We start from the raw sequence: 26154 nt of genomic DNA, 5'->3' as shown, positions 1-26154 counted from the left end.
ATAGTGAATTTCAATATATTTCTGCTGTATTTTTTGTAACAGAAATCTGTCACTTCCAAATGTTTTCCCTGATTATCAAATAATCAAAACTTCTCTGCAATTCCAAAGGCATAAATCATTAACATTACCATAGTAATCACATAAACCTCCCCATAATCAGTATGTTATATGCACCTAACTATGAAATGCTACTGTACTGCCACTCTGATCCCAGCATGATTATAACAACATCTCACCTTTTAGAGCATACACATATTTAATTGATTTGGGGGATCAATTTTGCATGACAGTGCTTCTGAGTTGTGTCTTGATAAGGACAAATTATCTCCTCTGTACCTTGTGCAAGTGAGTGTAGATAGCTGTAAACTGGTGAAAGTGGTAGAACATAACCTGTGTTTTGAGGTTCCTTCATTTCTTCTGTGGTAGCATATAGGAAAATACTACTATATGAACACAACTATGTTGCAGCAACGGAGCAAATATTTAGTTGGAAAAACAACAAAATGGAAAAGAAGCAGAAGAAGAAAAGTCACAGAAGGCAATTCCCAGTTGTAATTTTTTCAAACAACTAAATAACCATTATTGCATGCTGGAATGTTCTTCCTCTGTCCCATGGCACATCCCGCGTGCGAGCAGACTGCTGCAGCACTCCTTCGAGCTAAGAGGAGCAGCCTGGAAGGGAGGTTGCAACACAAAAGCAGGAGTTCTGCTGCAGCATAGCAGTACTTTTTGCTAGTAAAAAATAGACTATTTCACTACTGGTTTTGATAACACTCAACAGGAGCCTGGCTACTGTATAGTTAGTTTTGGTCAAAAATCCGATGCTGACATAGTAATAAGCTGGTTCAGTTACCCTCTCCTGACACATTTTTACTCGTTTACGACTCCACACATGAGGATTGCTTCACTAAGAAATACATCGGGCTTGACCCAGGTGCTACTTCTAGCCAGTAAGATTCTTCACTTTGATTTTAATGATGAAGCCACTTGCTTATCTTATTTTTTCTTGGGTGACACGGAAGATGACTTGGGAGTCAATTATTCCTGCTTTTCTCACATTTCTTGCCCTCAAATACCTTCTGTCATGGGCAAAATCACAGGTTTTGAGGGAATACTGCTGACCTAGTCAAGCTGGCACAGCATGACCAGCAATGCAAAGTTCTCCAACTGCTGCTGCAGTTGGTCTCCACAAAGTGCTTCTCTTGCCAGCTGGGAAGCTTGCTTCTGCACTGATTATCAAACTTTGAACACTCGGGGCTGCCAGCAGTCTGAGGAGTTTGCACAACTTTTTCTCCTTCTTCCACTATTATTGTTTTTTCCCAGCACTGTAAGTTCGAACCTCCTCACCAGCCAGTTGGTGGCCAGACTTCCTCAAGGCTCCCCCCACCCCAAGCCCGGTGCAGCGATCATGATGGTGGATATCCTGACTGCCTGGTGCAACGGGTCTCCTCCTGCTGATGATATTAACTCCTTTACAAGATGAGGCAGCGCTGGTTTTGGCAAGTTTACACATATGAATGCAGCCATTCAGTACTGACCCTCAGATAAATGGACACTCCAAAGGAAGATGGGGATTCATACCCTTAAAATGGACACAGAGGAATGCAAAACACTTGAATAAAACCCTGAGAATGCACTGCATTTTGTTACTAAATGCTGCTGGGGTAACTTCAGCGTAAAGAGTGCAATCCTAGCAGAGGTGTAGCAGTAGGCATTTGTGAAGAGAGGAGCAAATTCTTTCACTTCTCTGAACAACCATCCCAGGATATGTTCCATTAGAAACACTCTACAGCACATGCTCATTTATACAGCTGGTATTAATGAACAGTGGTATAAGAATCAAATAAAAGAGACAGCCATCCTGTTGACTGATTTGTGTTAATATATCAGTGCTTAACATTTAAAATAATCAGAGGAGGGAGAAGGCTTATCCCTAAACTAAAATCAAAAAAAGAAATCTTCCAAAAGTATAGCTGATTAGCTGGGCTAAGACTGTAGCCATATTTTCTCGTGGCTTGATTGTATTTATTTCCTATACAGCCAGCTTACTTATTTTTTTTAAAGATTCAACAAAAAAGATTTACACAAATATAAGTACAGGGAGAATTTTAATTATTTCCACAGCTCCAGAAGCTCTTGGTCAGAAGGCCCCCAAACTTGGCAGCTGACCAACCTGGGGTTGGTTCTTCCACTTTCATCTTTGCCTGGCAACACTGTTCCAAACAAACAGGGAGGCGAATGAGGAGGGCATGGCATTTAAGAGACCTACAGGGAAGCTTTTCTATCTCAGTAATAATCTTATCACATATTGTGGATATACATTAAAGCACTAAGGCTTTATGTGGTTGGACGGACATTTTCTACATTTTTCCCTTGTCCTCTGAATTAAAATGAACTCTTAAAATTATTTTAATGAATGACCAAGATAGATAGGCACAAATACAAATGCACGGCACTCAAATTCTTCACTGAACACAAATTCCCTCTAATATAAGTAATCTTAAAAGGCTTCTGGTAAGTCCAAAGTTCTTGTGTAATAGCTAAAGTGTATCTCAAGATTATTAGCAGAAATTAACATTACAAAACATGGTACCCTCTCAATAAATCAGAGAGCATGTTTACCATTTTCTACACTTAGGACTCCTGGCAGTTGTCTCCCCCAAAGCTCACTGTTGATTATCCTTTTAAGTCTTTAAAAGGTATGATAAAGACTACAGACCAACCTACTCAATAACAAACCTGAACAAACTTAGAGCCCCCTTGGAGGAACAGATTGTAGAGAAAGAAAAGGAAGCATGTAGAGTTTGTTGTTTTCAAGAAAAACATGGTTTGAAAACTGCATATTTATTGAGAAACTCAAAAGCTACTTGGTCTACTTCTCTGATGGCACGCAAGACATCATTGGTATGAAGCCTGCAAGTACAGTAGCTGCCTTCCAGTGTACGTGTGTAGCCTGTGAAGACCAGGTGTCCAACTCCTGGAGGAACAAAGCTCTGTACTTCTGCACTTTAAGTTGAAATGATTTTCCCAGACGATTAGCTCAACTGGGGAGAAATGTAGGCTTTTTATTCCAGTGCTATTTTAATTGCTAACCCTTAGCAACAAGTGTTCCTCCACACCCTCAGGACTCCCAACCCAACAAAATGAGCTGAGCAGGACTTGGAGCTAAACCAGGCACCACAGTGGTGACTCCCTAATCCTGACTGCAGCTGCCAGCGCAGACACCGGCAGCTGCCCAGGTTGGGGTGGCAGATGCGATTCCTCCTTAAGGACAAATCACTGAGAGAGGCTTTTGAGTGACACTGCTACCGAAGGGCAAGTCTGAATAAAGGATGCAAACGCTGCAATGCCCAACTTTAGACACCTTCACTTCCCTCATGGCAGGATTTACAACCATAGGGTAGGTGCAAAACCTCCTGCCCTTGGAGGGAGTCGGGCACCTCAGAGCAGTTATCCAGAGCAACCTGGAGGCTGAGCCTGCCTACAGCGGGCATGTGGTCACATGCAGCAGCCACTGCAACCCAAGCAGAGGGCTGAGACCACAACGCCSTCTCTGCCCAGGGCCTGGCAGCCTCAGACAGGGCTGCAAGGACTTCCCCGGCAGATGGAGGTTTCCTCCAACCACTCTACCAAAGGACTCAGTCGGACCCACTCGTAGATCAAGGAATTTGGGGCTAGGTGCCTTAGCCCAGGGCAACAGCGAGCATGCACAGAAACAGATTTCCAGGGGCCTTGCAAAATCTATGATTAAAATATAAAGGGCCTGTGGAATTTAGCTAGTTTCAGGCACAGACAGCAATTGAGTTTTTTTGGTTTTTTTGTTTTTTTTGAACAAAAGGCAGACGTGAGGCTTTTGTACCTAAATTCTGCTCAAGTCTTTTATTGGACAAGCCTGCAGTGGCTCAGATGGGACACTGGCACAGCTGAAGCTCAAATATGTGTTTTCTGCAATGCACTAAAGTTGACTGGAGCAATCAGGTCTCAGGTTTCTCCTACATTCCTTCTACATTATCCCACAACACACTGTTATTAAATTATGAGACAGATCGTTTAAAATGTTTTTTTAATTTGTGCCCTTCATCAAGATCTGTAAAATGCCATGGATATTGCTGATTCGCTGCTAAACTTTTCTTGGGCAAACTTCCAGCGTCAAAGTGAAGTTGATCTTGAGCTCATATTCACTGCAGAACATATGGGAAATGTCAGCACTTCAAAATAAGAAATCACTGTATCTCTCTCCATTTTAAACTCAATCATGGTCTAGAAGACATCCTCCTAATGTCCTCAGTAAAGTTTAGGTTTTGGAACTAAGCCAAGTATTTTAGTTGTCACTCTGCTCTTAAATGCCACTTGCAGCCATAAATAAGGTTCTTACCATGATTAAAGGACCCTTTGTTTTAAAGAATATTTATATCTTAAAGGATTTGGAGCTCCCATGAGTCAATTCCAAATAGCAAAATAAAAACCCTATGTGTTGCACAAAACAAAAACATCCAGAAAGCTACATTCCATCAATCATAAAATTATCTGTTGTAAACAGATTTATTAACACAACCTGGGCTTTCTTAGAGAAATCCTGTTTTTACACTTTAGCTGCCTTAGCAAGGTGCGGGACCAATGCAGGTGACCTCCCAGAGTGCAGCAGCACAGGAACAAACCTCCACAATGCTGGAACATCCCATCAGTACAGGTTATTCTGCATCCACAAATGTGCAGGGTTTTACAACAAAAAGTGAAAATAACATTTTTAAGGATCAGTGCTCAAGAATGTCTTAGCTTTTTAATCACCAGATTTCCAAAAGACTAACTTTGTGGACTCTTCACATTCATTTTGCCAAAATGAGATGATTTTGCACATGCTCTCCTACTGCAGCATCTGCGTACAAGCAGACAGAAGCGATCACTTTTACAAGGGTTACTGACTGAATTTTAGTAACATTTATCCCCAAAACTTTTGGCTCCAGAGCAAATATAAATTCCGCCATCCTCAACTGGCGTCTTTGACTATCTTATGAGGTTTGATGTTATTTCCCTTCCAGAGCTTGTGTTTGTTTGTATATAAAACAAGTCTTTGACCCACATCCAAGAGTTTTTTTTAAGTCCTTGGCACATTTCCTTCGTTTGAGTATGAGGGGTTTTAAGCATCTCAAGCTGCAAGAACCAACCAAGCAGAGCATGCGGAGCCCCTGCTGGGGCTTATCACTGCTTTGGACTCGCAGCAGCTCTGGAGCAGGCAGGCAGGGAGCCGGGGCCGTGCCGGTGGGACGGCTGCRGGAGCGCCAGCATCGCACCCGGCCGGGCAGGGAGTGGGCAGTGGTGCACAGCAGCAACTAAACCGCTGCTAGAAACAAAGTCCTCAAACGCCGGCAAACCAGGCGCCGCGTGCTCGGGACCCGGACACCACGGGGGCTGTGCATGCACCGCGGGAGGGGCAGCAGCGTTCCCTCTGCACGTAAATGCACAACAGAGTAAAGCATTTGAAATGTGCCACATAATTAGGAGAAGTGCGTTGCTGGGGGAAAAACAGGCACTATTAACACACCACTAAAAGTACTGAAATTTAGCTTAAATACAGAAGTGCATTCCAATTCAGATTATGTGCAGGTGATGTGGGTTTAATGGCTATGGGCATTTCACAGACACTGCACGTGCTCCATGTTACTGCGGTTGTGGTAATTATCCCTTTTTCTTTTTAAGCAGCACATAAAATAGTCACATAAAGCTTGTATAAATGTTGCACGGAAAAGTTAGCACTATTCATAACAACCATGTCCTATCTGCTCCTGGTTTTGAAAAAAATCTCAGCTCTTCCCTTTCTATCCATCAGATATTTAGGGRGTTGAAATAAATTCACCATTCACCACTTGTCTCATTATTAATACTCTTTTGAATCTCGCAACTAAGCTTTCATTTAGTCACCCTGAACAAAGGCTAGAAAGTACCTTTATCTCTAAACACTTCAGATAAAAAGCCAGCTGAAATGCTACCCCTAAACACTCAATAACTTCCAGCTGGTTTCGGTGATACAAACAACAAGCAAAGCCGTCAGGGAGCCCCTAAAACAGAGACAGCGCATGCGCTCTTGGAGGTAACTCCCATTACTCACTAACGAAGAGGAGTTGCATTTGGAGCTGAACCAGTTACAGAATTATGGTATGATTTTGTCCAGCAGCTTCCGAGCTGGGAAATGACAGCCCCAAAGAGGGGGCGGCAGCTCGAGGGCTTAAGTTTTAGGTGTAATGAGTTTGGGTGCACAAATTTCTTGCCATGCCCACACCTCTTCTCTCCCTCTCCCCTCCTTTTGGGGTGGTTTATATATTAACCATTTGTTACTCCAGCCTCGCAAATGCAAAACAGTTCTTTTCCCATACATCTGGCAGAACACACTTGAGACAACGCCACTCTTTATATATTACTGTACGTCTTTTGGTGTAGGAACTCCTTAACTGTGTCTTATCGTAGCAGAGCTACCAACGACAGGCATGCGATGGGTGATAAATGGCTCCGTCTGGTGGAGAGCCCACACGCAGCAGGGAGGAGACAGCCTACGAGCGAATACGAGGAGACAGCGAATGAGCGCCCGCAAGAAGGGGACAACGAGAGGCGAAGATTGAGAACTGCAGGGCAAGCTCAACTTCCTCCTATGGGCCAAAGAATAATGTCCCACCCTCTCTCCCACCCCCTTTTTCTCCTACATCAATGTCCTCTAGATGAGTTTCTTCAAAACAGCTTTTGACACACCAAGAAGAAAAGGTCAGAGCAGTTAATGTCCTCCTCAATATGATGCCGTTTGAAGCAAGGCATTTTTAGAATTTCCAAGATTAATTACTTTAACTTCAAATTCTCTAGTTTAAAATGCTGTCTGATGCCAAAATATATATATAGAGTAGCCATCCTACAAAGAGTTCCTTGGCCCACACAGAAAAGTCACTTGGTTCAATAAAGACCAGAACATTTGTGCTCRGAAAGAAACATTTCCAAGTGCAGCTTCTGTTTAAAATACTAACAATTCTTCTGAAAGTCATTGTAATGGTCAATAATAAAGAGCATATTTGGCATTAAAAACCTGAAGACCTCTTAGGCATTTGTAAAGAAATGATTAGTTCCCCGAGGGCTCCTCTGAAGGTCTGCACGCTACCCCTGTTTGACAGAAACAGCCAGAGACAAAGGCAGGGTAAGTATCTTGCCCTGACGGATGCAGCAGCAAAGTCTGGAGAACAATTTCAAACCAACCTACGTACTTCCCCGCTGTAGAGTATACCCTGGTATATTTAAAATTAAATGACACTTTGTTAAAATTTATATGATGTACACTTTTGAGTCCATTTCTACAAATACCTGTACCACTCCTGAAAGTTGGTAATCCTGTGTACCGAAGGCTTTGCATCTGCACCTGCACCTCTAGGCGCATCTGGTTCCACCATTACAACTTGGAAAAGGCTCACTTGGAAAATTTAGATCTTGTTCTTTGAACTACCTCACAACCAGAGGTACAGAGCATTCCTAAAATACTACACAGGGGACTGTCTTTCTAGATATCCTTTATACAGAGCCCTGGCTGCATTATATTTTGTAGAGAGGAGGAAGAGGAGGAGAAAGAAGAATGAAAGGGAATCACATCTCTCTTCAGTGTTAATGATAGGGAAAATTTTCCAAAATTGCATATATTTCATTTAGTACCAGAATATCAAAATGTGCCCTTCTTGCAACCATACTGAAATCCACTAACCWTGAAGACTTATCGCATATCTTGAAAAGTACAGTCATCCTATATAACACATATTTGTAGACAAGGGCTAGAGTCCACTCTTGATCATAACTTACTATCCAATAAGTTTAGTTTTGCAATCGTAAATCTGGTGCGGAATTTCATCCTCTCTCTCATTAGTACTCAGTAACAGTGTAATATAAAATTCATTAATAACATAACAGTGACGTTAAAGATACATACCAGTATATCCAGGCAGGCTGCTTTAAGTAGAGTTATCTGGTCTGCAATGGTCAAACTTGTAAAGCCTGGCAATCGTTTTGCAAATTCCACTATTTTAATAATGCACTTTGTTGCAAGTTCACTGAATTTGTCCCAAAGCCCAAGATCCAGTCGAACCCGATGGTCTGCACTAGAGTTCTGGAAAGAAAACGAAGGCACCATAAATCAACAATCTTCCTTTCAATAAATGATTTTCAAGGCAAAGAAACAACAACATAGTATTCCTTCTATAAGTACTTTCTATTAACATTCCAGGCATTTTCTGCAGTTTGCTGCTGGGATGATGCTGTTTTTAAACTTGGATCAATTGCCTGAAAATTCCTTGGATATTTCTGTTACTTATGATTGCAGAGGCCATCTGTACAAGGAATACAAATGAACTTAAACATTTTCAAATGCCACTATCATTATTCTTCCTTGCCATTATATAATAAGTGCATTGAGAGAGACAATTTACAGTTGTACCCCAGAAAATAAAATGAACAGTGGAACATGAATATTGGGTCCTCATCTGGAAAAAGCAGCACAATATTTGGAACACAGTTTCACATACTTAAGGTCTTAGCAAATTAGTTCTACTTAATTTATCTGCTCTGTGGCTCTGCAAGGGTTTTACAGCTTTCTCAAGCTACAGTCTCCCATGAGTTAAAGAGAATTGCTTTACACAACATAATGAAAAACACCATGTACAATGATGAACACTGTATGCTCATTTGATGGTACCTCCAACATGTCCCCTATTGTTTGATGTGTTACAAAGACATTCTATCTATATCTTTCAGTGATTGTTTCCATATACTCACATATCTTAATCCAAAAACCTGTAATTTTTCAGGATATAGAGTCATATCTGCATTGTGATTCATGTTTTTTACATTAAAAATAGCCGCTTAACCCTTAAAACAAGTTAAAAATGAAGTGCATGTCAGCCAAGAACCAGCTGATTCAAAAGTAACTGTGATCTATTTGAGAACATCAGTCCAACAAAAATGGAGGCACGCAGCACATCCCCACTTTGCCAACATTTAATCAATGCTGTTTGCAATGCAGCCAGGGAGACAGTCCCCTGCCACTGGATTTATTTCATGGGTCACCAGGTTTCCTGGGCATCACAGCAGCCTTCAGCTGCCTGGCATTCCCCTCTGCATAGGAATAGCTGCTCATTGTGAGACAAACTCTACCTGAAAAAACATGATGATTTCTAATTTGCAAAATGTGCTGAGCTGCAACCACAGGAAACCCAAGGCAGAATTTCTTTCACTTCCACATCTAATCTGATGGCTACTCAAGAGAGAAAGAGGCGTCTCCAGAAAAAAGCCCACCCACTCCAGATAGATACCTAAGACAGATAGCAGAAACCCCCTCGAACAGCAGCTTCCTCCCCTGACTGCAGAGGAAGCCCATGTGATTAGATGCCTTGTTTTTAGTTAAAGTCAAAATGTTAAGTATATTTAAATTTACTTTGAAGTTAAATGGGGAGTCTCAACCCAAAAACCTAACAGACATGACAGACAGATGCCGGGGTAAGCGTTCAATTTACTTGGGTCACACTTTCTTGGGGGAAACATCTCTAATAACTTTGCCCCTGCCATTGCTGATGGTGAGGACATCTACCTCCTTGGAAATAGCTGGAGATCTCCAAAGGAGTCATCCAGTGGGGACTGCTTTGGGTCTCTTTCTCTCACGCACATACTCCTCCTCCTCTCCTCAGCTGGGACTTCCAGCAGGGAAGCAGCGGTGGCATGGTGATGAGCTATGGTGACATCCCACTGTCACCTCAGCCACCTGGGCCTCTTTCAGACGCAGGGCTAGATTCAGCACCAGGGACACTTTTTATTGAATGAGTGGTACAAAGGGGCCCTAATTCAGCTAAAGGAAAATCCCTTATGTGCAAAGGAATTCTCCATGAGCAGGAAGCCATACAGAAGTAGCTTCTCACCTCTGATACCAACAGCCTCCTGCAGTTCACAGGAAGGAAGAGGCAGGAGAGAGGACATGGGGCATGGGATAAGCCCGGAGTGGCTACAGACGATCTGTCTCCAGTGTCTGGCCCAGGGACAGGCATGATGTGAAGGCTGTGGCTGGTCCCAAGGGAGTCACCAGCCTGACGTCCATCTCTGCTTGCAACAGAGTAGAGAAGCAAGCCTATAAGATTTACATTAGGCCATTAYTGTGACAAATCAATGCTAATCATGATGATCAGTTTGAGGGTGCGCACATGCCTTCTTTTTAAGAGATAAAAAACTTACTTCATTTCTATTTGAATTGCTATTCTGGGAACTCCTTAAAATCAGCTTCTCTTTTTTTTTTTAATGGCAGAAGAAAAGATAGGAGAAAATGTCTGCATAATCCTAAACCTAAAGAATTGCCTTCAAAATGGTCCAAAACTAATGGGTTAACAGTCATTGTAATGCCCTTTGAAACATTTCTTTCGGCTACTGGATTATGCATCCTTCAGATTTATTTTATTTCATCCTCAAGGACCTTGGTGAAATACAGTACATTGGAGGAAAAATAAGATCAAGATGTGCAGTCATTCAGGCTGTAATTAAATTTAATAGGCAGTTTATCCAGTTCATAGAAAGATGGCATAGCGTAGAGCTACACAAAGCAGAGCCTAAAGCAGGAAATCATTTTACAATAGGGTATCCATCTGGAAAAAAAGACGTTGCATGAAACCAGCAAGTGTGAACAAAATCTTCATCAGTATCATGAGAGGTTACTTTATCATGCTACAGTACTGGCAATGGGAAGTTTGACATGTCTTCTAGTAAGAGTAATGCACGGCCGTCTTAACAAATGTAAATCTAACTCACTATTATGCAAACTGAAGGAAAGGGGCAGTTAATAAAATACAAAATAACCTGGTGTTTTATTAGGCTGGTTCCCATATTCCTCTGCATTGGATCTAATGTGGTTTACATATTATCTTTGAGATGCTACAAATGGAAAGACTTTTAACATTTTATTTGGTAATGAATGCAGCCATGAGCATCATGGAAAATAGCTAGTTTTTTAGCAGCATTTCTGAATATGTAAAAACAAAACTGACTCTATCAATGTATAGGTTGAACACAAAATGTGGGGTTAATAAAATGCATTTTAGAAACAGAARCTCTGATTAAATTTGCCTGGGGATCTCCTCTAACCATGCTGTGAAAAAGATGCAGACGCTATGACTTTTCCTGAATATTTTACTGAAGCAGTTTTTTGGGTGCCTTTTCCAGGAGCAGTCTTGCATGTTTTTCAAGCATTTGCACCAGAGCACATATGGTGGAACAATACTGTAATACACCCTAGTGACATCTTGATCAGTAGAAAAGCCCAACCTTGCTACGAAATCCAATTAAACAGCCATTTTTGCCACATAAATTGATCCCATTTTTTCCATCATTTTTGTTTTTCATTGCAGTCTGCTCTATCTCCACATTAACAATACAGGATGAGGTACTCACAGAAACATACACAGTGGCAGAATCCCTCCTGTCTTTAAAATCCACTTTACAAATGAAACAAGGCTCACAGGGGCCACTATGCCCTAATCAGGAACACTTGCTATGCCTCCTTAGTAAAAGCAGCCATACGCTCTAGCTCATGCAAGTTCAATGAAGGTATACAGCATACTCCTTCGCTCAATCCCAGCATCAGGATATATTACATTTCCTCTGCAACAGCACAGAAAAATAGCCATATAACTTTTAAGCTGAGCGCTTACAAAGAGCAAAACGCCACCGAGATGCAAAACCTGTCTGCTTGCAGCTAGCAAACAGCAACTTGTGAGAACCAGAGGCAAGGATCTACAGAGGAAAAAATTATTTTCTGTTTTATCCTCCCTTTATCATGAGGCTGGATGTAACACAGCTGTAGACTTGCAAATAACACCAGTCTCAAGGGACAAGCAGTATAGTTACACTCAATTATACTATAAAGTATGACATCTCTAGAGAAATTACTACGGCACTTTCTCTTACCTGGCTGACAGTAATAAAACAGATCTATTTATGATGGACTTTTGAAATCCATTATGTTTAAACAGCTTGCTGATTCTCATCATCGACAGAACTATACTTGCCACTGCCCACCAAATGCAACTGTTAAGTCAAATGACCCAGGGAATTTAATATAAGTGCTATTCCCCCATTATTTTAAGTAGACTTTTATTAACTATGCAAAGTACAGTAATTATTACAGATAGGGACACTTTTTCTTTTTAAAGAGCAGATAGATATAAAGCTCACAATTTAAAATGCTTTTCCAAATCCATTTTTGAACAAATAAAAATACACAATGGGGAAAAAAAACCCACACAATCTTTTTCTACAGGAAATGCAGACCTCCGTGTTCAAGAGCAAGAGGAGTCAGATATGCAGTCCAAATGTCTGAACAGATTTTGTTTTTTAATGACCGTATCTCTGCAAGGTCTTTTGGTATCAGCTCTTTTACCCCACTCTCTAATATTTAAAATCCTTTGCTCTTTTTAGCACCAAACAGAAACATGTTTTCAATCAGTCTCAAAGATTGCCGAACCAGAGACGTACAGGAGCCGAGCTTATGGAACACAGATTCCTCCTCCCCCAGTTTCTATCGGTACGTCAGAGCAGAACTCATGAAATTTGAGTGAATCCACATTGATTCAACATGCTCATTTCTCACTTCTCACTTAAAGAATTAAACAACAACAACAAAAACATAGGAAGGTGGTAAAACCAGTCCATATGCTTCAGAGAACGAGGGGGGCATTTTTCATAAACATTAGCCTACAAAACGAGGCATAAAAGCACGACTAGTCATCTTCTACCTTTACTATCTTGTTACTGTCAAGAAAAATAGTGTTCTACGCTTCTACCTCTCTTTGGTCTCAACATTAAAAAAAAAAAAAAAAAAGGTGGTGCAGTTCTGCTTTTTGACATCTGATCCCTATTTCAAGTGTCTCAGAAGGAAAGGCTATGGCTCATGCCCTGCATTTGACCCACAGCGCATGTTGTTGCCTGAGCACTGAAGTTGTGTTCCTCAACTTACCATGGACCTCTTCCCTGTTCTGAGAAGCTTATGGATCCTCCACCTCCACCAAAAACCGTCTCCCGACTCCTTTGGTGACAGACAGCTGAAGATGGAAGTCTACCTTTATTCCAACCACTGCTATTTAGAAATACTCTAATCCCTAAGGTTTTGGGTTTTTTTAGGAGGTGCAAACAACTGAAGGAGTCCTGTACTCTATCACTTTAAAAGCTGAAAAAAGATAGCATTAACAACAAATTCCTATCCAAAATGCCAGAACGGTCACCAAACCTTAGCTACACGAAATTTAAATAGTTGGCATTTCACACAGAGAATATGACAGCAAAGTGAGAGGGCAGCTAACATTTAGCACCACTGCTATTAGTTTTGACACAGCTGTTGATGGAAGCCATAGAGCTCTCAAAGATTCAAGGTAAGACAGAAAACTCTCTCAGTATAATTTTGTTATTGCAACGTGTATAGTACCAAAACATGACAAAGTAGCAGTCTTCAGCTGGATGCAGCTAACCCGACACAGAGTGCCAAAAGACCAGACACAAAAACAAGAAGTCTTGTATCCCCAAGTTGTCCAATGTGGCCTGAAATCAGGATTACCTATACTCGGCCTCGGAGACACTGTGGTCAGATCATGGTTATTCATAGTCAGGTCAGATTCGTCCATTACTAAAATCCAGGTGCTCTCAGTAAGGGCTCTGCAATTGCTACACGAACATAATCTCACCATCAGGCTCAGCAGGAACCCAGGATGAAGGCATCACTGGTGTGATATGCAACCAGACCTGCTCCAATTTCATCCATTTGTATCATTTCAGGAGCTAAAATATTAATGATACTTAAGCATCCAATATATAATGCAAGAGTATGGTGCTCAGGTTTATCTTTCAATCATTCAGGATTTCTGACAACTACCAGTACAAAGTATCAACAGATCGGCTCCAGTGCACTCTTCTAGCGCAGAGTTAACACAGAATTATGTCATGACAGGTTTACACTCAGAGATATACCAATCAGTTATTCCCAGAGAGCCAGGCCACTGGCGATGAAGCCTGCAAGCAACCAACGCCAGCGTGCAGACCAGTCTGGGGCATGCGTCCCAGCTGTGGACATATGTCACCTCTCCGGCAAGGCATACAGGAACTATCTTTGAATTGGGAAGATTTTTCACACTTATTCAGAAGTGGTTTTACATTTGCAGAAGGCTGAGAGCACCTGTTTGGAAGTTTTTATTCGCTTTAAGATGAGGACACACCACATATTATGAGGGGAAGGGTTGAGCGCTTTAACCCAGGAATTTCCTTGAAAAGAGACACTACGAATCCCAGTCTCAAGCCTTGAAGTGGAGGGCTTTTAGTTATGTCACCAGCTGGCTGTTTTTGAGCTCCTAGCCTTGCATACTGCACTGATCCCTGGAGGTCTGACTGTGCTTGCCTACTTCAGCAATATTTAACAGCATGCCTACACTGACTATTTTGACTAAGCCTACCCCAAACACGAGTAGAGATAGCACCGGAGCAGCCCACAGAGGACAGAGGCCTTTCCCAGTACTAAAAAGTTTATGCAGCTCTCAAAATCAAATCTGAGAAATGTTTGTGAAAATCCTTTCAATGACATAAAAATAATGTTCTTTTCTAGTGCCACAACCTTCTGCATTTAATGTCACAACATTTAGACTTGCTTTTCTTGCCCTTAAATTCCAAAACCTTACACCTCAATCTGAGACTTTTGAACCTTGCACTTTGTAAATAAATGAGCATGCCATAAAACAGTACCCTGTGCATTAAAACACTGAACCGAATATTCATGCTTCTCATGGACTTGCCTATACTACTCTTTGAGAAATTCAACATTTATTTCAGTGTCACAGCTTACTCAAAATGGAGAGTAATCCAAAGACCATGTATTTTCCCTAGATTCTCGATCTTGTTCCCAGATCCTCAGCAGGGGCTGGAGAACAAAGACCGCGGAGGCCAACAGCTCCTTGGTCCAGCTAAGCCACTCCACCTCACACCCTAGCAAGTGAGAACACATACTCCACTACTTCAGGACATTTCGCTCAGTCCTCTCAAACATCTAGTACTGCTACAACTGACAACACAAGATCACAGGCCAGACCTAACACAAGCAATTCCTCTACTGGTATGTCTCTAAATATTGCCTAATGTATATTTTTAGCATCTCTTTAATTACTGCATTTGCAAACTTGACATTGTGTTTCTTCTCTGAAATCTATAATACCACAGACTTTTCCCCCTGTATTTAGCAACATATATATGTATAGAAAAAAATTTATTTCCCCAAGTAATCCTCTGGAGAAATTCCTACTATACTCAATTTCCTGACTTGGGGCTAATTTTTCATTTCCAAGAAGCAGCTAAAGTGCATGCTGCTTTGTAGTATTTTGGCAGATTGGAAGAGGAATAAACTGCAAATTTGGATTTTAGAAACTGGATTATTTAGACATTTCATATTTTTCGTGATCTTGGTAGTTTGGGGACTGTTACCAGAACTCCCTACACCTGCAAAGTTGTAATCCAGTGATTCACTAGCAGAACTCATGTCTTTGGAAGCTAACAAATTTCTAAYGAATGGTAGTATATAATTCCCTCACGGAGTCCAAGTTTGTCTTCTTGCCGGATTTATCTTTCAGACAGCCTCTTACAACACTGGTAAATAACACTTCCAGTTAAGTGCAATTTCTCTTCTTCAGCATTTATTTCCATGCATATATACATTTTTCACAGCTAAGGAAATTCAAGAAGTGTATCTACTTTTGTATCTTATTTAAACATCCAAAGTCTCCAATCCAAAACTCATGTCATTCATACATATCCAAAATATAAGCTTTACAAATCATGCTTACTGTAGTGTATTTTCCCAGCTGGCAGAGCGAAGGAAAGGTTTCCTGGTGAGCTTTCCGGATCTTCTCAGTGAGATCATCCAACTCTGCTGTCATTTCATAGTTTTCTGTGGACTCCTGCTTTGAAGGTTCCTTCTTCTTTTTGTTCCTATCATTTCTGACAGCTATAGAAAAAAAGAAGAGACACAGATAACATGCAGTTACTCAGACCACCCCATGTTGCTCTTGCTGCTCTGCTTGAAAACACTGCAAAATATTTTTTTTAATTTAAATGTAAGTTAAGTGGAGATAAAAATGTTATATGCACAGAGATTACTACTGTAAGCTTAAGTACCTATCAGTAACAATTAAATTTAATGGGACAGTGAAGAAACCAAACTTCCATAGGTGTTTATTGTAGATGTACTATCATACTCCCACAGTATCTCCCTTCCAAGAAAGTCTGCTACAACTTCACATGCACTGCAAGTCTTTCAACACCTTTGTGAGATGGATTTTTTTCATTGTATCATTACAACTGTGTGTGGCAGAGAGGAGAAATTCTCTTCAGTGATGCAGCTGATATTTTATTGGATGCAAAGAACACTAAAGAAAAGCAGTAACTGTCTGTTTTTCTAAATTTCACAATATGGAAAGATAATGAAATCCATACTAATACAAACTCTACCAAACAAAAATAATTTTAAGGAAAAGTTAAAGCTGAAAACAGTAAACGAAAGAAGATGAAACACATTAAATTCAAGATCTGAAGATCAAAGGAGAAGCACAAACACTTGGAAGAATAAAAATCACAGCAAAGCTTTCTACAGTTCCTTGCCATCTGCTCCTGCACTTAGGTCAGTCTTCTACCTTCCCCCGGTTGTGAGGATTACTGGAAATATGCATTGTACAGCACTCCTTCTGTAATTGATTTCCCACATATTTGTGTTTCGTAATAAAATATGACAGCTGCTCCATCACCATGCTACTCTTTGTTCTTTTAATGAAAATAGCTTGATTTTACAAAATGTGCCCAAGAGATAAGCCTATGTCCACAGCATTGCCAATACTTGTGAATTTTATCAAGAGGCTTGTTGTTAGCTAAAGCTAACATTTTAAGTGTAACCAGATACATAAGGGACCTGGGCTTTAAAACAAAGCCATACAAACCCAACCCCTCTTCCCAAAGACTAAAAGTTGCTGGACAACTAGAAAATAATACTAACATTCACCTATGTTCAAAACCTCATGATACTTAAATGAGAGCCCCGAGTTATGCGGGTGCAGCTGATGAGCTTGTTGCATTTGAGGATGGCCATTCCACAGTTACTGATTCTCATGTGTACTGCCTGGCTCCAAAAACAGCATTTAGCTGTGCCACAGGGAGCGAAGCATGGCAGCACTGGCAGAAATCCAGAGACAGCTCTAAGCTAGCTCTTTTCCCCAGCGGGTTCCCCAGGCCGATCCCCACGGTACCACGTCTTCTGTAGTTGCTTGCTCTGTTCCTGCGAACCACAAATGATCATGAAGAGTGGACAAATACTGAATGATTAAGGAAAGATGAAGTTTTGATTATTCTTACCTACAGCCTCTGTTAAACAATGAATAACACACAGCTGGATTCATTTTCCTCTGGGTATTTTTACTGAGAGAAAATTAAGAGCGGTATGAGAAAACTGTGGAGTGCGAAAGCAGCAGTTATGGGGAGGTACATAAAGAACGTAAAGCACGTAACAGAAAACAAGGACTGGCTACAGTCAATATTATTACTCCTTGGTGAGTCACCAAGCACATACTCAATGCAACTGAAATGGCTTTGCTTTTCTTGGTAAGGGTTTGACTTTGCAACAGAGAACCCCGTCCCTGATCCAGCATATATTTTAAACATGAACTTGATTTTAACTGTGTGAACGGATCCCACGCTGAAGTCAATTATGTGCTTTCCTAGATCAGGGCTAGGATGCTGAGCACCTTGCTGGATTAAAGTGCAACCTGGAGTGACATCAATTCTGATGTCTAGAGCAACAGAGACTCAAAAGAGGCCAAAAAAGGTGAACAGAAAAGAAAAAGAAGCACCTTCATGTGATGGTTCAGTGCTACCCATTTAGGCAGGTTTTGGGGGTTGGTCCCCCCCATTTTACAAGTATTTCTCTAAAGCCAAAATGTCCCGATTTGTTCACTGAATCTCAGGGCTTAGAAATGTTCTTATGCCTTGGAAAAACACCCAGGACCAACACTGACATCATGAGTGCTCCAAACTGTCACTGCACTCCAGAAGCAAATCCTAATCACTGCGGTACTTGGGAGATAAAAGAGCTCCTTCGAAAATGATGTAAACTCCTACCCAACCGCAAAGAGCAATAAACCTTTGTAATAAAGCCCCATTTACTTACAGTTCTATGAGCTGATTGACAAATTTGCTAAACAGGCGGCCTCGGCAACTGCTTATCTCAATAGTTTTGAACTCCTTGTGGCACACACACATGGTATTTAGGCCAGTCAGAGGAGCAGCTGCCAAGAACTCCCAGATACAAGGAGATAATTCACAGAGGAGTCGCTTTGCTGCTCCCTTACCACCACTGCCGAGCTCTTTCTTCAGCTTTACCTGAAATCCTTTCCCTTCCAAAGATCCCTCAAAAGGCAGCTGCTGGTCAACCTACACCAGCAAACCGGCTCAGCTCTGTCCTCTTTCTTTTCAGGCACAAATCACTAAAGGTTAGGAAGAGTGGAATAGGAAAATTAACATGCCCTGAAAACAAAGAACAGTTTTTGTTCACCTTTACCTTTTTTCTATGATTCTGATGATCTTCGTAATAATAAAACCCAAATAACATTTATCTTGCTTTATTTACACTTCCTGTGTCTCCTACATTTGCCTTCACTAAGGCTGCAGACATGGCAGTGTTTCTATATTCCATGTAAAGCAACACAATAAAGGGCTGACATACAACACCCAGGCTCCAAAAATGTAGAGAATTTCAATAATGTAAAACTATTATGCAAATTCAACTACATCTATAATTCAAATGAAAAAAAAGAGAAAAAGATTAAGGCATTGCTATGTTAAGAGTTAAATGAAAACACAGAAACACGTTTTTACACAGTAAATTCAAAAGCTATCATTGCTCTAGGAACAGGAACTGTCATACCACATGTGGGTATGGTTTTGGATGACAGCTTATGCTTATATTACATAAATCACACCTTTTTCTATCTTGGTCTTTACATGAATATGATCACATCAATCCCTGATGTAATTCCACTGCCTTTTAATGATGATACGCAAGTGATGAATCTGTGTCACAGTTAATGCTGCTGTAGAAAACTCAGGGTATGAATTTCATTACTTGTGCACTAAATTTTGACTCCATGGTTGCATTATTTAAGAGCTCCCAACAGGGGACAGTATGGCTGCTCACTCGCCCTATGAGAATTACTGGAAGTAAAAAATAAAATAAGAAAGAAAAGAAAAGGGCAGGGGGAGAATGACAGAAGGTTTAGGTAGGGGGGGAAGCGGTGCCCCAGTGCTGTTGAACAGCCGAGCAAGGCACTCCCATGCCTGAGCACGTCTGCTCTGAGTCATTTTTGTCTGACAGCCTCCCTGTCACTTCGACATGCAGGCCAGTACTTGCACCTCCACACCCAGAAACTTCCGGGGAGCCGCAGCAGCAAAGGCATTTTCTGTTGCCTTAACTTCAAGCACCAGCTGCTGCCCTCAAATGTTCACCCATTACATGATGGAAGATGGGGCTGAACATCGCCTCCTACCCCCTTCCCTTCCCCGCGCCTGCCAGGCTGTCCCCCTCACCCCAGGTTTCCCACTGTGCTCCTTAGTCGTAGACACATTGCCCTCAGATGTTCAGCGATCACGCAGCAGTTCTGGTGCTCAAACAGGATCCTTCCAAGCATGTCATAATGTTGGGACTTGTCCAGTCTTAAATGCAACCTCCCCAGGTCCACCAAATTTAGTCCCCACTTGACCTAAGAAGAACCTGGAGTCCAGCTCAAAAGATTTGGCCAGTTTCTAGATCATCAAGGAAAATTAGGAAACACCAGGTTTTCATACTCCCAATTTGTGCCAAGGAAGGCACAAAYGTGTGCAACAGAAAGAACCTGCAGCTCTGAACACAATTTTCCCAATTACTTGCATAACCTTTGCTTCCCCAGATGGCCAAAAGATGGTCTGACAGCACCTTTCATATTTTATAATGATTAATCAGCTATAAATTCATGGCTTGAAACACTATCATTACAGTTTTGCCTCTCAGAGATCCCCATGACCTTTGAGTAGCTTTGTGTACTAGTTAACTGTTTTTGTTCCTCTATTGACAACTGCTAGTGTTTCCAGTTGGTTCACATTCCTGCAAAACCAGTCCTCTTGTCCTTATGTAGTTTGAGGCTATTTGTTAAGCTAACAAAACCCCAAAGCCCCAGAAAGCATAGAAAGCAAGACAACAATGCACAGAGCTTAGCMCAAGGTAGATTTTCAACAAGAGATTTTTTGTTTTCCAATGCTAATGAGAGCTGAAAACACAGCTGGACTCCTGCAGATCTGCCAGCTCTTCCCTCTGCGCAGAGGGCTGCTGTCTCCAACCTGCTCCCTTGCACCTCCCGCAGCAACCCATCCATTTCTAACTATGGAGCAGCCTGGGCTGCTAGAAATCACAGATAAATGGTGCCACGCACACAGGCATGCAGCGAGGCCAATGCTGGACATCGCACCCAGGGCATCCAGGAGCACCAGGGATGCACGTTGTGCTGCAAAACCACATGTCTGCACAGCTCCTTTACACAGCAACACTCAAACAGCAATTTCTGAGAATTTTTAATTCTGGCAGAAGTTAATAGCTGTGGACCACTTCAGTCAAGTATGCATAATTAGCCAATCCCATTGCCAAATCTGATCCATCAGGATGAGTGTCTTACTTCTTTTTCCCTACTGTGTATCACCTTTCCCTCCATCATCTTTCAGTAAACTGTGCTAATTATAACTAATGGTGATATATAAGAATGTCTGTCTAAACAGTCACCTTGGGAAACCTTAAACTCAGTGAAACTTAGTGCATCCTCCCCAGAGAAGAGAAGCGAAGCAAAGTGAAAGGAAGCCAAACTCTACAAATCCCATGGACAAAGCTAGCACGGAACTACACATCACAGAAAGCTCCCACACATGGGACTGATGGAAGTAGGCACAAAAATGACGGCCCCCTCTGGCACTTGCTACTCAGAGAGAGAGTTTTTCCCTTTTTATATGGAATATAACATTGCCTCCTCCTGTCACAGGAACAGCAACACAGGATCAGAGTTACACTACATGCATAAGTTCCAAATCAGCTCCAATCTGAAAAAAAAAAAAAGAGCAAAATAACTTTCTTGAAAACAATACGATCACACTCAACAAACTGACATGCCACCAATTTAGAGTGGTGAGAATCCTACTCATGTTTTAATAGCAATACAATTACAAGCCAAACATAGCATTAAAATATGCAGAACACCAGGTAGTTATAAACAGATTGGTTTTCCTAGGTCATGATTTCCAGATGAAATAATGTTTTCTTTTAGGCAAACCTGCTCAGTCTTTAAATAGAACAGGAAACTATCTTAAATTCCCATGCCAAAACTGAGCTTTAACATATGGAGAAAGACTGGAGGCAATGCATATTTCAAATACACAACTCTGTTTCTAATGGACAAAGCCAATAACAAGTAAACAGTCATGCATGGGGCTTCAAATACAAAAACAAAATATACTGAAAATTGCATATTTTGTAGTTGATTCAGAGAAATCAACAGTCAGCTGTCTGGTACAATTGCCACGAGAAAACATCCAGAATTAAGCGCAACGGTATCTCTCTGCGGACGCATACCAACATTAACAGGGAGCACAGAGAAATTATCATGAAAGAAATTTCATAAGAACCTSGCAAGCTATCATTTTTCCCCAGGCACAGAGCTAGCATCTATATTAGAGAATTCAAATCTGCTCCTGGATTCCTGTTGAGAAATAATGTTCAGCTATGGCAAACATGACCTGACCAGTCCTCCAAGACCCTCTACCACTGCACCCTTCAGTTCAACCACAGGGGAAAACGCCACAGATTCAAAAGACATCACCCTCTGGGGTATCTTCATGTCTGCTGGCTCTCCTAGCCACTGGTGGTATTTCTTTTTTTTCTTTTTCTTTTTTTTTTTTGAAGATGGTGAATCTGAACTCTCCCTTGCAGCTTTGTATTATTCATTACATAATTGCTATGTTTTATTAGAAACATGATCTATTATAACCTTGAATACGGTAACTTAAATGACATTGAAAATTAGATTATTCTGATTATTAGAGAAGTGAGAAAGGTACTAAACATTTGTAAGACTGATAATCAATCAGTGTATCCATCTGAGTGCAATAAAAATCAATCAGGAGCTAGTGCGTTTAAATCTAATTTTTTAAGCATGACATTTTCTTCTGAGTTTCTTTTTTAAATGTCACCCTCTTCTACAACAGTGATTGATTCTATCCCCAAGGACAGTTAACTCCAACTGTTTTATTCATTGCACAGAAATCTTGTATCCATATTCTTTTCTAAATATCAAATTAATTACAACAATAATATTTTCATCAAATGTGAAATTTGGAAATACACATTCATGTAATCAAAATAGTAAGAAACATGATGGTACATTTAAACTGTTTGAAATAACAGGATGATTTTAACTAGCAATCAATGTATTTTAACATAGAAAACAGTGGAATTCTGTGTCCCTTAAGTTTTCATTTTTTTGCATAAAACAGAAGGCCTGGGACTTGCTTATTTAAAAGATAATTCATTTAAAATTTTTTCAGTAGTGAACAATGAATCACTGGCTATGGAGAGTCTGTGAGTAATTACCTATGCCTCCAAAATAACCTTATCAGGCTATTGTAAGTATAGGGGAGACCTTTGATACCTATAGCCTAAGGGGCTCTATTTTTCCATTCATGAACAGGGGATTTATATGGGTATATCCTATTATAAGCAACCAAAGCAACACATCTCCCATTTATGTATGAGGATAACTGCAGGGTTAATATATCAAGAACTAAGTTAAAAGAACAGGTTTCATTATATGAATGAATGATACAAATGGATGCTCTACAGCTTTATTTAACCACCTTGAAACTTGATCAGTGGTTTCAAGGATTCCATCAGTCTGCAAATTATATTTTTGACATGAAATTCGGCACCTGCTGTTGTCATATCCCTGAAATATTAATAAATGAAACGAGCAAAGAAAGGAGTTTCAAGTCCCTTAAAGAAAAAACAAGACTAACTGAACTCAGAAGTAGGACCAAAATTAGCAAGCCAGTGCAGAACAACAGACTGGGAAAAAATACCAGTTGAAGACAGCTGAAAGGTGTGGATATTGGTCATCTCTGGGTTTTTTTGTTTTTAACTTTACTATCATTTTCAAGGTAAAAGACTAAATTGCATAACCCCCCACCCCCAAAGGGTTCTTTTTTTGCTTGCTTCTCAAAGAACCTTCTTTAAACATTTAAGACATAGGAAATGAAAACAACAGTTATCATACTTTAGCTATCTAGAACTGCCAATCCAAGACCTGAAATTACTGCCAAAGAAAAAACCTGGTCCAAAGGACTGGTTTGGCTTGAATGTTGAAGAAAACTTACATAAGGTTCCATAAAGTTCTTCAGAGAGAAAAAACCACATAGCCCATAAACTACTTCCAGGTCTGTGAACATACCAGTAAAGCCTACCTGTACGTTGAATTTGTCATTTCAGGACTGATTCAAGTCCTGCAGAATATGCCAGACACAGTAAGAACTGCCCACAGGAAAAAAAAAATCCGGAAACATCCAGAAACATCCAGAAACAAAACGAACTGCCACACCATCACYAGCTCCTAAAAACAAATTAAGAAGTCGCAAACACAGAAAGACACCAAATGAGTGAAACAAAATCAATCGTCCCACTCTGTAGAATAGGGAATATTGCAATTAAAGTAGAGAGAGAGATGTGATTATGTATGCAATGATAAACTGTTTAAATAGTACTTACCCTGAGATTTCCATTTTAAAAGTGCTTTAATATCATCAACTAATTGCCAGCATAGAATAGGATAATCCGCATCCTCTTAGAAGCTGACACTTAAAGAGCTATTGAAGGTTAGTATTAACAGCTTCAGGCAGAATAAATCACTAGCATCTCCCATGAAGGCCCAACAACATAACTGCGATGGAAATAAAACCTAGCCATACTCATCAGCTAAGACAAAACTTATTCATTGATACGTTTCCATCTGTATTTCCCATAAGCATCACCTCAGGTTACTTAACATTGCCAGAAATTCCCAACTGCAAGATGGAGCTTCTTCACAAGCAGCTTCAACTGCACAACTATTACTCCATCCTCGTTCTTCTTCTGCCTTCTTTCTCACAGTGTTCTGGATGAAAAGAGTTACTTCCTTATTCTAAGTGTTTTTACTAAGATCTGCTATGCCATCTGCAACAGGTTTTGTGGAGTGAGAGCATCACCTTGTGGATATTACCAGTTGTCCCCTTCCCTTTGTCAGCAGATAAATCTGAAGAAGCTTTGGGAATCACTCCATTCTGGGAGGTTTTTCAGACTTGTCAGGCTTTTGAGGTTAACCCATTGCTAAGTGCCAATCTAGAACCTCCTTGAAACTAAAATTATCAGGCAAATGAAATATTATGGTGTTTACTGTGCACTTTTTTTGGCTGCCAAAATCCCAATGGATTTACTAGTCACTTCTTTAGCAGTCTAAATATAATTCTGTACAACTGCTTAAATTAAAATGCTCTGGGGAACAAGACAGCTTTACATGGAATTGCAGTGTCTAAGCACATTATCTAAACATATACAAGAACACAAACACAACAAATGACTATTCTTTCTTGTCCTTACAGCTGAAGCCATTAACTGCATCCACAGCAGGTGAAAAACACTTTTAAATAATCAGCCTGCCCGACATTAAATTTCTGTTAAGCTATAATATAGAAAAATAGCGCACTTGTTTTTCACAGACTGGGTAAAGAAAAATTCCTAAATTTCAAACTCTGAACTTTCAGTCAGAAGTCACTAAGAGGCCATTAAACCTGTCTCATCTGATTTCAGCTGTTCAAGTGCCCTTTTGAGCCACCTTCTCAAAGCAACTGCCCTTTTGAGCTACAATCTTGAAGTCTGGTACACTAACTCTTTATGGATAACCCATTACAGGTAAAAAAATCCCAGATCTGACCTTTCTCTCCAGGGTCACCAAAAGGTAAATCAGTCTACTCGTCTACAAATATTAAATTAATTTCTTTTATGAGACAGTCATGGTAGTATGATGCCTCACAATTGGGAGAACTTGGGGTTATCCAATATCATCAATTCAATTTGTTGGACATTACCTAGGATTGCTGATGGCAAGGAAAGTGCACGGCGGTAAACTAAAACCATATACTGCACTCTATTTCTGCCCAGTACCTGTCATGATTGTAGCACTTCATACAGTTTGATGTGCTGCAGCTATTTTACTTCTCATCCTTACACACACACACACACACACACAAAGAACATGACTTGCTTTTTACTTAAGTGGGAAGCTACCTATCATGGCAAATTGCAGCTTTGCCTGACAATAGCATTAACAAACACCTTTAACAGAACAACTTTTCAAGATGAACACATTCATTCAATATAACGAATGAGTCTCAGCAACAGGATGAATCTTGGCTTTCTGATTACACACGATAAACAGACTTTATGGGACAGCAAATGAAAAGGCCACAGTTCCATCAGGGAAAAAAGGAGGTGAGCTGGAAGCAGTCCTTAGCTGTGCTCACACATGGCTTGATCCCAGCATGCCAGGCAGCAGCTCCCTCGAAGGAACAGCAATGCCAAGATAGTGCACTGCCTGCATTTCTCCCTTTTATTAAGGCTGGCTGCATGCACTGAATGTGGTTTGGCTTTTCCCAAACAGAGTTCAGTCATATGTTATTAACCAGAATTAAAAATGATAGCCCCAGCTTATCACCATTACTATTTTAGTCTTGCAGTGGTGCGACTCCACAGATCTCAGCAGAGTCCTATTAGTGTAAAACTACAGTAGCATAGAGGGAGATCAGATCTAATATCTGTATCTGCAGATGGATAACACCACATTCGTAGATAAGTTTCATTTCTTTGTTTTGCCCCCAAGGCTAAATTTCACATTTGTATCTCCTGGTGTCTTGTGCAATTGTGTAAAGGTGCATCTTGCGAGAGAGCTGCCAGCTGACAACACGTCTGAAGAGGCTGGTGCACATCCT

At 40.7% G+C, this 26154-nt stretch overlaps 1 protein-coding gene across 5 annotated transcripts in view; it reads right to left on the bottom strand.

Annotated features, from left to right (window-relative positions):
• Nucleotides 1-26154, bottom strand: part of RARB (retinoic acid receptor beta) — a 194150-nt gene that overhangs the window by 4600 nt on the left and 163396 nt on the right. For all 5 annotated transcript variants that reach the window (XM_026057299.1, XM_026057298.1, XM_026057301.1 and 2 more), the window contains 2 exons: nt 15870-16030; nt 7952-8128 (listed from right to left, as the gene is read on the bottom strand). In XM_026057299.1, coding sequence (XP_025913084.1) covers nt 7952-8128; nt 15870-16030 — 338 coding nt within the window. The remainder of the gene's footprint in view (nt 1-7951; nt 8129-15869; nt 16031-26154) is intronic.

This window comes from Apteryx rowi, unplaced genomic scaffold, assembly GCF_003343035.1.
Source record: "Apteryx rowi isolate R43461 unplaced genomic scaffold, aptRow1 scaffold_138, whole genome shotgun sequence".
Taxonomy (NCBI): domain Eukaryota; kingdom Metazoa; phylum Chordata; class Aves; order Apterygiformes; family Apterygidae; genus Apteryx; species Apteryx rowi.
The sequence above is the reverse complement of the archived record's forward strand: the minus strand, read 5'-3'. Positions and strand labels throughout refer to the sequence as shown.